A 16425-nucleotide genomic window follows, 5' to 3' on the forward strand; every position below is an offset into this window, starting at 1 on the left:
GACGAATTTGAGCGACGAGTCTTTTGAAATTTAAAAACAACCCATTACCCAGGGAGATTTGTTCAAGGTTATTTCGGAACAAGTTATCCAGTAGGTCACCTCTGGGATCAGAGTGTCTTTGAGAACAGGTGCAATTTGTAAATACCTTCTTTGTAAAACAGTGTGACATTCTCAACACTAATAGATCCCTCTGTAGGAAAATCCTATTCCAGACGGAAGATCAGGTGAAACTTGTTGTTAAACCAACTCAACTTCTTCAGCAAAACTTCGTGCTTATCCTGTCTCCCTGTTGCAGACGGATGTTCCCCACGCTGAGAGTATCCTTCACGGGTCTGAGGCCGGACCAGAGGTACGCCGTGCTGATGGACGTAGTCCCCGTGGACAACAAGAGGTACAGGTACACCTACCATCGGTCCTCGTGGTTGGTAGCAGGCAAAGCTGATCCTCCGGCGCCTTGCCGCCTCTACATGCATCCTGACTCTCCCTTCACCGGGGAACAGCTGAGGAAGCAGGTCGTGTCCTTCGAGAAGGTCAAACTCACCAACAACGAGATGGACAAGAACGGCCATGTGAGTATGTTTGATAGCTTTAGGAAAGCTCAAGGCACTTTCAAGGGATGGGTTTTGGTGCTGCTGAGTTGATCTTTTGAGATTACATAGTTTGAAAATGGTTGAATGGTTGATACCTTATACAAATTATGGTAAAGTTGACCTTTCTTGATCACTTTGGCAATCATGCAAGTCTACTTCTAGTCACTTGACTCGAAACTAAATCCACCTTCCAAAATTAGGCTTTGATTAAATCTAAATGACACACACAAAATTCTATGTAATACTTTTAAACATGCAGGAACTTCGAAGCATATTATATTTTTAAAGCAATCTTTGAATGGGAATAATTCATTTGATATGTAGCACGGTAACTACATTTCAGATTAGAGTTTCCAGCTCAGCAAATAGATTCCTTGTTTGAGAATTTGTTATTTGGTCAGTTACCAAGATAATCAACCAACAAATCGCCTTACCAATTTAAACAGACTACTTTTCTTGCAAAATTATTTTGTTAGCTTCAGAAAAGACTCTTAACACCTAAAAGTAGTACCTACTGTAGTACTTTGGCAGAATACATCACCAATTAAAACCCTATATTGCCTAGTCAAGTTTCGATCCCCCGAAATATTTATGCCGCAAACAAATTCGCTTATATGGAGTTATGGTTTTCACCCCAGTCGTTTTTCAAATATCGGACCACATGTAGATATCCAAAATGCATCCGGAAACCCTAAGGTGAATCGTAACTCAAGTCAAAATACGGCAACTCCCAATCGTCCCCACAGGGCATAAAATTTTACGGGCCCTCCATATGTATGGCGGGGCCAATGCAATGCGGCGGGTAAGCTACGACTTGATGTGAATCTACTCGTTTTACTGATATCAATAAATGTTTGCCGGCCGACATTTTCAGACATCTGATTCAGAAGCGCATCGCCCGTCTTTATGCAATCGGCCTCGTCAAGTTTTACGATTATGCCTGTCGTTCTTTCTTCGATTCGGTGTTTACAAACGCTCGGTGATCATGTTGGCAAATCCACGATTATGGCTGATAGGTTTTATGATTCAATCCTAATTGTTACCGGAATATATTGATTAAATGTACAGTAATTAGAACTAGGGGTTGTCTAGTGGTCGAAAACTCTACCAAATATATGCAATGTTTCTTCTTCACACTATTTCCATTTTCACCCGACTCTCTAAATAAAACATGTGATTGGAATTTCTTCCATTTGTGTTAATTTTCTGTTTAAATTTCGTCACCAGCATGGGAACCCATAAGGCCCATGTTAATTAAAAAAAAACAATTTTAATTATTTTGTTGTGGTTATTTTGAGCATATTTTAATTCATAAAGAGATTATGTAGATCTACAAAAAAAATGTTTCTAACATGCGTGGATTGTCGCTGCAATTCACACGAAAAAAGAGTTTGAGAAAAAAAATTTTCAAGAAACATGATTGCCTAGTATGAAGTTGTATTTTTAGAAAAAATATGTGTCAACTCAACAATTCCTGTACTGTATTTAAGCAATTTTATTAAAATTTTCCGTCTAAACTAGATATATTACGGACTTGTATTGACTTTATATACTCGTGTAAAAGTGTTCAAGTGTAAAATTGTTGCTACATATACTAGATTTATGTATGATTGTTTTTATTACAGTGTATTGTTCTACCATTTCTAATAATATAACGCCTTGCCCTACACACCGGGGGGTTTCCTATTCCGAAACTAAATTTATGGAAGAAATTTTGGTTTTTGAATTTGATAATATGTTTGTAAAGTGCTTTAGAAACAAATAATTGAATTACACTAAGACTAAAAGGGATATTTACTCTACTGTTTGTAGTGTATCGATAACACAAAGGATGATGGGAATATGACTAAAACTGCTCACACCATAACATTTTACAAATTTTGCTTGAATCTTAGAATACTATTTCAAAGTTATAATTTTTAATCACAAACTGGTAACGTTGTGTATTGTATTTTACTATTTGTGATGAAAATTTACCACAATAAACCTTTAAACAGCATAAACTGTTACTTACAATACAAAACTGATATGATCCACAACAGTTTAATATAAATTTCGTGAGATATAGAACTAAAGTGTATCTTTGGATGAAATTTGAAATGAATCTGTCATTCCATCGCTTAGGAAGATTAAATTACTGAATTTATCTAACGGACACAGTTTGCTATTTCAATCTCGAGTCCCTCTAGGTTTATAGGGGGACAGCCCACTTTTGTTCACTCAATCTTTGAATGATTTTTGGCATTACTATAGATAAAAAATACTCCCTTAGTAGATTTCCCATCCTTATGGAACAGCTGAACCAATTTTACTGTTAGCTCTGTCCGGTGTAGATGTCGTGTTTTTGTTTACTATTAGTTTCTTGTTATTTCAGTAATTTAAAATTAAATGAAATGCTTTATTTCCGTGAACATGACACATGTATGGCAAAAGTCAAATAAACTAATACTAAGTAAGAGTACTTAAAACTGCAACAATTACATGATTTGTTTGTTCCTGCAACACTCCGTGCATAAAAAACCCCTCGTTTAACCAAATAAAACTATCAAACATTACCAATAACTCGTCCATTAGCTATATAACCGAACAGTTAGGCACAAATAAAGAGAAACTAACCCTAAAATAATAGAAACAAATTGTAAACAAAACACGACATCTACAGAAAACCAGACAAAACTAACAATAAAATTGGCTTCAGCTGTTCCATGAGGATGGGAAATCTACTAAGGGAGTATGTTTTATCTATGTCATTACCTCCACTACTTGTTGTACACCCTCGTCCTCTGTCCACAGCTGGTGCTCAACTCCATGCACAAGTACCAACCCCGTATCCACCTCGTCAAGAGACACGAGGGGAGTGTCACCGCTGCCATCACAGACCTGGACACTGAGGAGTTCAAGACCTTCGTCTACCCGGAGTCTGTCTTCACCGCCGTCACAGCCTACCAGAACCAGCTGGTCAGTAACATGATAACAGACCTCAGTAAAGTGCAAACTATTACCTTTGACTATTCATATAACTAGGCATTCCCTCCTCGTGTTAAAGTTGTCACCAGTTTTTTTATCAAAATCATCGTAGTTGATGTGAGCCACCGACATATTGCGCTGATCTAATTTAATCGAATACACACACTTAACCAAGTCAAACTATTGGCAAGACTCATAGTGAGCTATAGCAACCATCAACTATCCAACCCATCAAATATGTTAGCAACAGCAAATAATATGGAAAAAATAATTTCAGACATTAGCGCATACTGTAACTGGCTCACACAACTAACTATGTTTTTTTTAATTAGCTACAGTTGGTACATATAGATGAGATGTCTACTATTATAGTATCCAAATCCTAATTAATATTTTCAAATATAGAAATGAAGCAGATGTGTTTAAGAAAAACGTTCCTGGCAATATATAATTATACGTTTAAGGTTATGTTTATTTTGCAGTCAATACGCACTATGCTGAAATACAGCAACACTAGCTATGTCTATATCATTTTCATTGTTGAACAGTAAAACAGCTGATTTAAATTATAAAAATATATGTTAAATCAACACTAGCGTACGTAGTGGGAAAATAATAGAGAACTGATTGAGAGCAAGGGAATAGCTACCGGTATGTGTGTATTAAGAGCGCAAAGTACGTCATTGCCGCTCGAGAACCGTAGATGACACGAAGCTTTTAGCTTGCTTATTAGTCTATTATGAAAATAATATTTTAATTTATTAATAAATTCACAAATAAAAAAGATGTTAATTTTCCACACTTCTACACTTACAAATGGAAGTTTTCCACAGCCATTGAATATGACTCCGCCTAGGAACTGTGCCGTAATTTAATTACTAGAAAGCTCGCGCAGCTCGTTTGGCAGTTTAAAAGAGTGTTTAAATCAATGTAGAAGTGAGAGAGAGCGAGAGAGAGGTACGTTAGTGTCGCCCAACGGCAGATTATAGAATACTTGATGTGAGCCTAATGGTGGCACGCATTAGCCCCAGTCGTGCAACATTACGCCACAAATAAATGTGTCGACTGATGTGGCTGGATAATTACCACTCGAAGTGTTGCCACCAACACGGTATTTCGGGAGTCAATAATTGACCTGGCATTCCCATATGATCAAAGGACACTGTTGATTGGTTGGGGGCTTTTACACTTTGCTTGTTGGCAACATTGCTGCCTTCAGTGTACTCTGTGGAGTACTAGTAACTTAAGTGTAAACAAGGAATATATATTTATCCATAATTATATTTAACATAAGTAAGTAGTAAATGAGTCTTCCTCCATACTTTTTATATATGTTAAATAGGGTATTAACTCTTGACCCCCACTAATTTGAACTGAAAATTTTTTCAAGCATTTTTTACGATAAAGCGTCGATTTTGATACTCTTTTTCAATGAAGCCTCCATATAATAAATATTAAGAAAAAAAACTGTCATGTGTTCGTGAATATCACTACTATCATTGACTATTTTGTATTAATAGTCAAAGCTACTATCCACACAAAATGAGCACAATATGGCGTTAAACATTTTCTTTCTAAATAATTTTTAAAATCCAGAAAATACCAATTCGTTTACAACTTTTCTATGCAAAGTGGCAACAAATAAATACATAGGTAAACTTAAAAATAATAAACATTCAAATGAAACTAACAAACAATTTGTGATTTACTGAAGGTTTTGCTTCCTTTGAAAATTACAGTCACATTTCGTTCTCACTCATTCCTTACGTCTTTTGGTTTAAAAACTACATAAACATATTTTTTGTAAATCGTCACAATCAGATCTTTGCATCTTACACAGAACTTTCCAACACAATCAACCCCCCCCCCCCCTCAACCAACTCCTGAATCTTAAACTCCTCCCAATAACATTTCTTGCAAGTTTGGAAGTGAGATCCGAGTGTTAATCCTTGCAAGTGACGTGTGACCTCCCCCTTGTGACTGTAGCGTGCTAGTCTGTACCACCAATGGTGGTCGTATATCGTGTGTCTGTCTGTCTGTCTGTCAGTGCAGCGTAGTAAATCAGTGCTACCAACACCAACACACCACAAGGTGTTACGTTGTCACTGTAATGATCACCACGTGGTGCCAACCGTCAACAGTTTTATACCGGGAAATAATCAGCTGTTAGGAGGTCCTGGGATTTGTGCATTTTTTCATATAATTTAGTAAGGATGGACGTGCTGTAATTTTTTTTTTTTCAGACTTATAAATGTAGCCATCTATTGCGTTTTTAAGCTTATTAGTTTTTTATTCATGTTTTGATGATTTTATCAGATCATTCACTAAATTCCTATGAAGGTGGTTCATGGTGGAATAAGTTGTCTGCAATGTTCATTTTAGCTTGGTATAGACATTTTAAAACCTGTAGATAGAGTGCATACTAATAATGTATCAGAAAATACAGTTATTCAACTATAAAAACAGTGTAAAATTGTTTTATTAAATGTTTTCATTTTACTGAGCATTTTGCTATTTGACGCAACAAAAGATAGTCCTTGTATCCAAATGTTAACGTCAATTGTTTGTGAAAGTTTCTTAAGTATAATGGGCTCGGTTAAAACAATATTAAATCGCACTGGTCATTTCTCAACACTCAACTATACTGTTCTGTAATATTTCAAGTCTAAACGTAGCACTATGGATGAATGAAAATTACTAAAATTCAAGTATATTGCAATATGATATATGCCAGTATCGCTCCAAGATTGAATTTTAACTGCTTTCGTAGAAAAAAATAACAGTAAGAATGTAGGCATTTTCTGTAGCGGACATTTAAACCACAGAAAACATAGGTACTATTATACTAGCGCCCTCCGCTATCCAACTTGCGGATTTCACCGATGTATCGAAAGTAACAGCCAACTTTGCGTTCTAGCTCTTAAAATTTAATTTTGTGACAATTATCTGTTTTATTGATGAATAAAAATATTGGATACCATGTTGAAACGGAGAAAATTTCCTAGACACACAAAATGAGGAAATACCTAATATCTTTTTCATGTAATTTAACTAAAAATCTTGTTTTTAGGGGATTTCGTTTAAAAATTAATTCCTCTAATAAGAAAAAAAACCAAAACTAAAAATGTCTATAAATCATTTTTTCCTAACTTAAACATAACATAGCCCCTAACCGACATAAAAAAATAATCTATATTCCTGATAGTCCGTTTCCACTTTTCACTCCACACATTTTGACCCTTCTAGCCATCATGATTGATCGACAGGAAAAGAGTTATAATTTGAGTCCAACAAGAGTTGCAAGTACAAACAGAAGTCAGCTGAGGGGCTATAAAACAAATACAAGCCGTGGGGAAGGCGTGAAGATTATTTGTAGGGGCCCTTGTCAATTAAGGGCGGGCGTTGGTGGTCCCCATAAATCTTTGAGTGCATTCCGAACATCATCTCGCGCCCCAGGCATCCGTAACACGACCTTTGGGAATAAAAGTTGTACTCTATGATGGATTGTGGTGTAACAGTTGGGAGAAGAAGAAGAAAATATACAGAGGCGTAGAGCACATTACTTGATCCACTATTCCTTTAATCTCTTGAAAAATACAAATTAAGATTACAGAGGTTAAAACATGCGATAAATTAATTACTTGTCAAGAAACTTCACTGTTTGGGTAAATACTCGCAACTAATTTTGATGAATATACTTCGTTATATTTTCTTGAAATGTTTTAAAGTTGGGGAAATTATGAATATAAATAGTAAAGAGAAAAACGTACACTACCCTACTGACCCCCCCCCCCCCAGATAGTCACCTTAATATTGCCTTCAGGAACAAAATAATGGTAAACATATTTAGTAGTGTTTTTGGATCAATGCTTTAGAACTGTTTTAGTATGGACAGTTTGCCATTGTCAGTTCATTCATACCGTGGTGCAAAGGGGCATTAATAAAATCTAGCAATTTCAATCTTCCAACAAATGTAGATAAAAAGTAGGGTTTTTGATCTATTTTCACACTTAGAGTGTTTATTAATGATTAATAACCTGATAGGTTTATCTTAATAGGTTCATAGTTCAAGTATTATCTGTTGCATGTATTTGGCACAGTTCAACCAGAAATACTGTGTATTTGTGTTAAGTAATGAAACCATCAGAAAGACGAACTTATACCAATGTACTAATTTCGTATATGCTATAGGGATTGTATTATTTGTCTATAGCTACGTATAATTATTCTCTATATTATGATGGAGTCAATCTAATTATTTTGGTAAAACAAAACTCAGAAAAATATAGGATCGTGCAGAAGAGAACAGAAAAGAACAGTTTTTACAAACGTATTAAAGAAAATTACAGTTTTAAAGAATTTACAGTTTTATGAAAAACTAAAACAGTATAGTACTTTTACTTAAAGGATTTCACTTTTAATATAAAATATCCAAACGACAAAATAGTTTCGTATAAATTTACAAGATACTAAAGATAAACTAATCTAATTAATCTAAAATAACTTAATTAATCTCGAAATCTTGTTCAAATGATTCAGATTGGTATTCTCTACAATATGTACTCTCATATTAAGGCAAATACCAATGAACTTCTTCATATTTCCTTGGTTTGCAGCTTAGGTACTCAAAACTCTGTTCATGGAAGAAAAAATATCATATACCATCTAACTTCAAATAAATTAAAAGATCTCTTGAAAAGACAATTATTTACGTTGCATACTTTCAAAGGGGAGAATAGGTTTCTTTTTCTCCGATACCAAAAGAAATCTTGACCTTATTCATGACAAGTACAAGAAAGAAAACGTGAATCCTTTAACCCTCTGAATTTACTAAATCCCCAAAATTTCGTGTCTCAACAATCAAACAGCTGACTAGCAGCCCCAGCAACAATGACCGTGTCATGTGATCTAGTCACTTACCTCACAGGTCCTAAGGGATGAACAGCTGATGTAGAAGGGTTGTATCTGTTGCGTGTACAGACAGACAGCGAAGGGATGGTCTACGCTCGTCCTCTGGGGAAATTAGTCTTGATTTGAATCTCGTTCCGTTTACAACTTCGAAATCGTTTAGCTCCAACACTCACGCGAGAGTTGAATCCGATTGAGAATTAAAGATTCTGTTATCTAAGTGTGGAATTCGGAGGTGGAGAAAACTGCAAGATGATATTTTGTAATTGGTTAAAATTTATTTGTCTTTTAAAACCATGACTGTTATGCTTAAAATGTTCAATTTGACGTACAAAAAATATGAGTAGAAAACATAGTATATCTTTTCGCTTGTGGAGATCTTGTACGACTTATAATCCAATACAATTTACATCGTAGTATATTTTCCCAATTTTGTTTTTGTAGTTTCTCTATTTTTTCACTTTCTGTCTGATTTTGTGTAGACATTTTTTTGACGATTTTCACTTTATATTTCATTGTTATGATAAACATTGGGGGGCCACCAGTTGACCGACAAGATACTTGGTCGTTTTGCCACTAGACCGTCTTTTTTAATTAAATAGATAAATACTGAAAACCAGTACGTCGATAAGTTATTTCATCGTCAGTCCAGTTGACCGGCCTGTAAAACTAAATTATTATATACGAGAAACCAACTTGTCGTCAATCGACCCGGCCGACATACCACTTGCTCGTCTTTTAGGTGGGGATGTGTTGAGCAGCAGTGCCAGCGGCGCGCGCAGCTGTGGAGGGCGCTGTAGGCGTACCAACTTCTGTATCTTGTAGCGGCGGTTTTTATTCCGACGATTTCCAGCTATCACAATGCAGCGGACTAGTGAGGTTTTTTATTACGTGTAATTGTTTGTTTCTCAATCGATATTTGTTTATATACAGTACAGTGAATATAAATATGCCTATATTAATTTACTTCAATTAAATACACGTTTTTTAGCTACTACATTTAAATTATTGAAGAATTACATGAAATCTAGAAAACTAGAGTACCGTTCAAATCATTTTCTGTATTTACTGGATTGAGAGTGTCTTTGGCTATAAAAACATGGCTTCGCTTCTTTGAAAACAAAATAACGAACTATCAAGAACACAATTTTGTTCGATTTTTGTCAAATTTTCTTTCAATGTTTACTATTACATTTTATGAAATAACGATCAGCTGTTTAAATTAGTTCCCACTTCTAGCTGTCACTGATATGTTTACATTAAATACTGTTTACAAATACAGTACCGCAACCATTTCCGATCAAGTTTTGTAAGCACATCCAAACTAAGTGAGATTAAAAACGTTGTGCCTTACTTAATCGGTTTAATTAATCGCAAGTGCAACGATTGTACTTGAGTTTTGATAACCAAGGAAAAGACCGTGAATCAGTGTTGTATAGTCCTGGGAAACTTATATTTTTTTTAAAAAATCGTCACCAATAGCTTACAAAAAGGTTTCCACTCATTGACTGCGTTTCAAGGACAGTTGTGTAAAATGCAAAGTATAAAAACACAACTGCAAGGGTGATCGTTGATGTTGCTGTGATCTTTCTGATTTCGCTGTGATCGTAACAGAGGTTTAACTTACAGATGTAGTTAAACTCGCTTTTCCAATGTGTCACTTTTAAATTCTTCTTACCTCTTTGTGCTGCAATCGCTGGACCATACCGCAAATCTTGGCCCATAGCCCATCTCTTGGGCAGGCCCTACGTAGGCCGAATTATTCACTACCAAATTTCGACAACGATATCGGTACTTTTAGAATACATAGCCTTCCTACTTAGGAAGTAAAACTACAAACGTCCAAAACCCCAGATTTGTGCGTTTTTTGTCACATCTCCTCCGAATGTTTCCTTGATATACCGATCTACGTTAGGTTTAAAGATTACGTAATCTTTTAAATAAGAAACCTTTGGTTGGATAAAGGTGGTTTCTTCAAACTGTCATTAATATGTTAACATTAAAAGTTGCTTACAAATAATGCTATTAATGGGAAATAACTTAGATTTTCGAAAACTTAAAAAAAACCAAGGGAGATTAATAACTTCGGTACTGATACCACATCAAGTGAAAGATTTTTTGAGCAAACCATCATGAAATTTAAAGCTTTACGTTGTTAAAGTATCAATGTTTTGTTCCCTGTGTATTTATTTATTACTAGTGTACCCTGTTGCTCGAAACCGAGCAATTGCTAAGTATTACAGGGGTTATTTTAAACGAATAACCGTCATAATGTTTGATGGCTTCAAAAGATTTGACTCAAAGATTATAGAATACTCAATATGTACATAACAGATCGATATAATCAACATTTCTTGTAAATATCTTATCATTTTTCAAAAGCTGATCTTGTTTTTTAGTATTTTCTACAAATAGCCTTACTCATACCCGCATTAGGTTGTCCTTAATAACGATTATAAGTATTAAATAAAAATACATTGTTTCTATTTCTTCTCCTTGGTGGTGTTCTATGACTTTCCTATGTTTCCATAGTTTGCAAATCAGCTCTTTCAATGATTACTAAGAAATGTTGCACAGTGTTAATTCAGTTTTTTTTTAGTATATCAATTTATCCAGGCTCTCTCGCTTTTTCCATTGTAATATTTACACCAACCCAAATTCAAATAGTAAATATTTCATTTCAACCAAGTCAACAAATGTTTGTAGCAAACTGTTAAATTAGCAAACTTATTGACTGTTTAAAATTAACATATGTTCTTCTTTTCGCTTTTCATTTCTGACATCAGCTGGAGTTTCATAACAATATTTGTTTCCCATGTTAATCTTATGGAGAAATACAAAACTTTAAAGGGCCCCAGGGCCTCACCCTCTAATTATTTCGCTAAAAATTAAGTTTCCTGCACAACTTCACGTTAAACTCTTTCCATTGACACCAAAAACATGTCAATCGGTTCAGTAGTTTAGGAGGAGTAATTGTCACAAAAAACCTGCTTGCGTATTAAATAAATACGAGAGGTCGTCCAGTGGTCGAAACTCGACCAAAAATATGTAATGTACTCACTTCTCTATTTTCACCCCACACTGTAAATAAAACATGTGATTGGAGATTCTTCCATTTGTTTTGATTTTCTGTTTATATTTCGTTGTTATTTCGTCACCAGCATGGCAACGCATACGATCCATGTTAATTTTTTCAAATTTTTAAACTCATTTTTCGTGCTTATCTTTGAGCCTATTTAAATTTATAAAGGGATTCTGCACACCTCGGGGAAAACAGCTTTCTAACGGTATGCGTAGATTTTACCTACGATGCACACGAGCTGAGAAAAAAGGTTTTAAAGAAACATGCTTGCCTATTAATATATAGATAGATAGATTTGCCAACGGATTAACACCAATAATACAGTTTGATTAGAAGGGCAGTTTGAATTGGTCGTAAGTACTAATAGTTCTTTTCTTAACTATAAACGTTGGTTTTTGGTACTGGTACTTTTTCTTCGAACCTGTGGTAGCAGTAAGAATAATTTTTACGTACAAACACTTCCCTATTTACAACTTTGTTATCTTTAGTGCTGCACCTTATTGCTTTTTAAGTTTAATTGATGTCTTACTGTATATTTTTTTGGATTTCTGTCTGGACTCAAAAATGTTAGTTCAGCTATGAAAGTAATAACACATTAGTGAAAGATTTTTTCATCATGAATTTTTAAAGCTTTACGTTGTTAACGTATCAATGTTTTGTGGACTGTGTATTTATTTACTTATTTATATATTTGCCAACGGATTTACAAAAATTTTACAGTTTGATTAGGCCGAAATACGATTATCATAAAATTTGATGACACTATCAAAACTTTCAAATAATTATTTTGTTTGTAATTTGCTTTGGCTAAAGCGTAGCAAATCACCTAATTCAATTCTGCATTTGTGTGTGTATGTCTGTTGGTAACGCATTAATGTCCTTATTTTTTTGTGTTTCGTGGAAAAGACAAGAGTGCCTTTGTTAATGAAAATTTCACCCCGAATAAAGTGTACAGTAGTGAGGTTGAGGTAGTATTTTAACTACTTTTAACTAGTGTGAAAAGTAACTTCCAATTACAGGCCTTCCTTAGGGCTATGCCTCATAGATCTATAAAGCAATTATTTTTATCATTAGATATAAAAATAAGGACTAACACGATGGGGTGCCTTTTTTTTGCGAAGCATTCATTTTGGCTTGAAACTGTCAGATATTGTATTTGCGAAGGTTTATATGTATTCCTATACAAAAATAGTTTTTCCAGCATATCTGGAAAAATGCACTCTAAATATGCAAACAAACTCCTGTTCTGAATATAAGAAGGTTTCAACTTACTACAAGATTCCTGTACGTAGAACGGTACTCTGCTAGTATAAAATAAAATCGCTGTTTGTATAAATAAATGACGTATACAACTGTAATAGATCGTTAATCAGAAATGTGTAAACCAGTTTAGAAGTATATTAAATAAATAGCAGAGCATATATACAATTCTAATAAATCACTTATCATTCATTAATTACAAACCAAAAACATACTATAGATTAAAGCAAATTAATTTGTCTCTATAATAATTAAATAGATATCCTTATATATAATACGTGAAGGCGATTTATACGAAACACTACTCCTCCGTTAATAATCGACGGAGTTTTACAAATGATGTGTCAAAATTAAGTATTTTTTATGTAGACGCCCCCTTTCATCAATTCCAGCAATAAAAGTCCTCGGGCTTTGCCCCACAGACCATCTAAATCCCAATGTATTTCTTATGAAGCAAGAATTTTGTTTACTTAAACATATTAATAACTAGCAGAGCACCCGTCCTTCGTAAGGGGTTGGTATATAAGTATAAAATGCTTATTGCAGCTATACTTAAGCTTTGAGTTTGCAATGGGGGGAGGACACAGTTTGATCAAATTTACGGTATGATATAACACATCTACCATTGCCATAATGTTCTACCACTGCACCTAAACAATAGAAAAGATAAATTATCAAACATTCGCACAATATCTCAAATTATTCATTAAATAAAAAAATCAAACCTAACTGTAAACAATCCTGTTTTGACTTGACAGTTCTCATTGTGTATCACAGCTTTTTGTTGCTGCTTAGTTCAAATTAGTTGTTGTCATATATGCAAAAACTAAATAATAATAGTGCTGCACCCAGTTGGGAAACCTTATAACTTTTTAATGCTCTTGCATATTAGAGAACCAACTTGTAAAGTTGAAACAGCTGACTGAATTCTTTAATTCCCTTTGAATATGAATACTCATAAAGTTAACATGGGGAACTACAGAGCCACTGGGGCGGAGCCCGAAATGATTTTTGAGATAAGAATATGCCTTAATGTTAATAGGAAATGTTAGCTATCATCATGCCAAATTTCAGACCAATCCGTCTAGTAGTTTATGCGTGATTGAGCAACACACAAACTCACAAACTTTCAAATTTATAATATTAGTAAGATTTGTATAAATTGCATACTAACACAGCTGTTCAAAGTAAACACATGATACACACAAGAGCGTTCGTTTTCAGAGTGAGTTCGTTTTGAGTTTCGATAACCGGAGTGGAGTGATTGATTACATTATCTTTGAGCTGACTCTTTTAAGTCATCGGGAAGTATGGATGTTATTAGTTTTGAAATATCGCCTGTAATACTTTACAATAATTGCTCTAATTCGAGCAACAGGTGCATTAGTATATAGTCATAGCAGTAACAATTTTACTAAAAGCATTATTAAGAGCCATAATTGTTAAAAAAAATGAAAAAATGTAATTTTAAAATTCCCATGTTATTCTTATGGAGAATAAGTAAACTGATGTAATTTCCTGTAAAAGGAAAATATTTTTGATAATATTTGGATGTGCATTTATTTTACACCTAACTACGAAGGGGCATTTCACAAAAACACTTTTTACCCTGCCTCTTGCAGCAAACCTATGTGTACTCGTTAAACTAATGCTATTTAAATAGGGAATAAATGTGATATTTTTATAGAGATATTTTATTTATTTTATCTTATTATTATTTAATTTATAATTTTATTTTATTTATAGAGATGGTTGTATTTATTTGGTTTGAATGGAAATATTTGCATTGTTTTGTTGGTTGAAAAACCGTGTTTTACAGCATAACACTTTTTTAAATCGTTAAATGAATTTACAAATCAACATTTGTGCACTATTTGTTGTGGTTCTTAATATCAGCGTTTACACACAACTAAATAACAGTAGGCCTATATTTTTCAATGTGTCCAGAATACGTGAAAGGTACGATTATTTTCACTAGAGTTTATCTAGTATTTTTAGGGAAGGTCATCTGCCTTCTTCACTTATGATTTTAATCACCTTATGATTATTTTATAATGCTTGCTCAAGAGAGAAGATCAGACGTAAGTTCGATCATCCCTACATCCTTACATAAAGGCTAAAAAGTCACAATCATGCACTTGCAGATGAGTTTGTTGCTTTATGTTTTTGGATTATATGTCAAGTATCAGCGGTTGTAGCGAATTACAAATTGCTTTTAGTGAGTTTCCCATACAAGGAATAAGTTATTTATGCTTTTTCGTAGTGAAATCTATGCATAATATCGAGGATTAATCATTCTTTTTTACTCGGTATTTCAAAAAAGCCACTTTTATTTATGTGTGTAAATTCCGCTTGGTGAAAATATTGTAGACAATGTTGACCCACCTGTTTAGGGCCAAAAAGAGAACCAAAAATAAAACATTTTGCTACACCCATTTGACAATAATTGTGATATTTTGAACGGGATAACCTCTGGGTTTGGTACATTCTGTATAAAAAACATTTAAAATATTTTGAAGTTATAGTTGAGTTTGTTTAGTGGGAAAATTTTTATTTCATGACTGTGGAACAAACGGTTTGTCTGAAATCAATAGTGGGCACCTGACGTGATTCACCCTGTATAGTAGCATTGAATATTGCGCTTTCTCACCGAGACTACTTTCACTTCCTACCCCATTCGGAACCATCGACTGATTGGCACCCCTAATGTGCCGGGGAGGGCCATAAATCAGGGAATTAGCTTTAACAATGCCCGGGTGATATTATAACAAAACTTCTGTCTACCTTCGACTGGTACGTTCTGAGTTGCATATTCACGTTAGAGGCTTTTCTTGCCACCATTGAAATTTTAGTTATATCGATCTGCAGGGTGAAGTTATTAATTTCATCCAAGATGGCTACTTTTTTAATTCCATCAATGTTTTTTAAAACACCAAAGAGCGGGTTTTCTGAACAAACCTAGATAATACAAAAAATGCTATTGTTGTATGGCAATAGGCCCTTTTGTTGTATTGCCCTTTTAAAACATGTTTAGTCTGATTAAACCAAAATACAAATTTCAACTTAATTGCGACGCTGCACTATAGCCAGTTTTTTTAAATTGACATGTTTACTTTAGGCAACTCACCTTTCAAGGTGTAGGATTATTGGTTTTCTTATTTGACTTTTGCAAATATTCCTTAATGCGTTTTGTTGTAAATTTATTTTTCCGAAATACAATTTTTATGTAATGAAACATAAACACATTCAATACATTTCAAGAAAAAAATACATGATATAGTCGTCTAAAAAACATTTAAATAAATACACAAACACAACGCACGCAAAACATTTAAAATTTAAAGTAGGCCAACTATTAACCGGTCACGGCACGGAGGCAGACTCACTCATTAGTGGAAGTTTGCAGATAAAGCGAAGTGTAAAGCACAAAATATAGCGAAACAATTTCAGCAGCATCCGTGAACATCCATGAAGATCACGATGACATCGTAAAATCTCCCGTGACCTTAGCTACATTTGTGAAACCCTCCACAATCATTATTTTTACTTGACGCGAAGACGTTAAAAAGAGAGCCGAAATAAACACCGTGTTATGAGTGGACGCATGATTGTAGGTTA

General features: G+C 34.3%; 1 protein-coding gene across 1 annotated transcript in view; it reads left to right on the forward strand.

Moving 5' to 3' along the window:
- The window catches only part of LOC129000929 (T-box transcription factor TBX20-like), a 55105-nt gene that overhangs the window by 31732 nt on the left and 6948 nt on the right, over positions 1-16425 (forward strand). The window contains exons 3-4 of the mRNA XM_054428014.1: positions 296-569; positions 3384-3548. Coding sequence (XP_054283989.1) covers positions 296-569; positions 3384-3548 — 439 coding nt within the window. The remainder of the gene's footprint in view (positions 1-295; positions 570-3383; positions 3549-16425) is intronic.

This window comes from Macrosteles quadrilineatus, unplaced genomic scaffold, assembly GCF_028750875.1.
Source record: "Macrosteles quadrilineatus isolate MER2022 unplaced genomic scaffold, UCM_ALF_1.0 Scaffold_8__2_contigs__length_117827958, whole genome shotgun sequence".
In the NCBI taxonomy this organism is placed as follows: Eukaryota; Metazoa; Arthropoda; class Insecta; order Hemiptera; family Cicadellidae; genus Macrosteles; species Macrosteles quadrilineatus.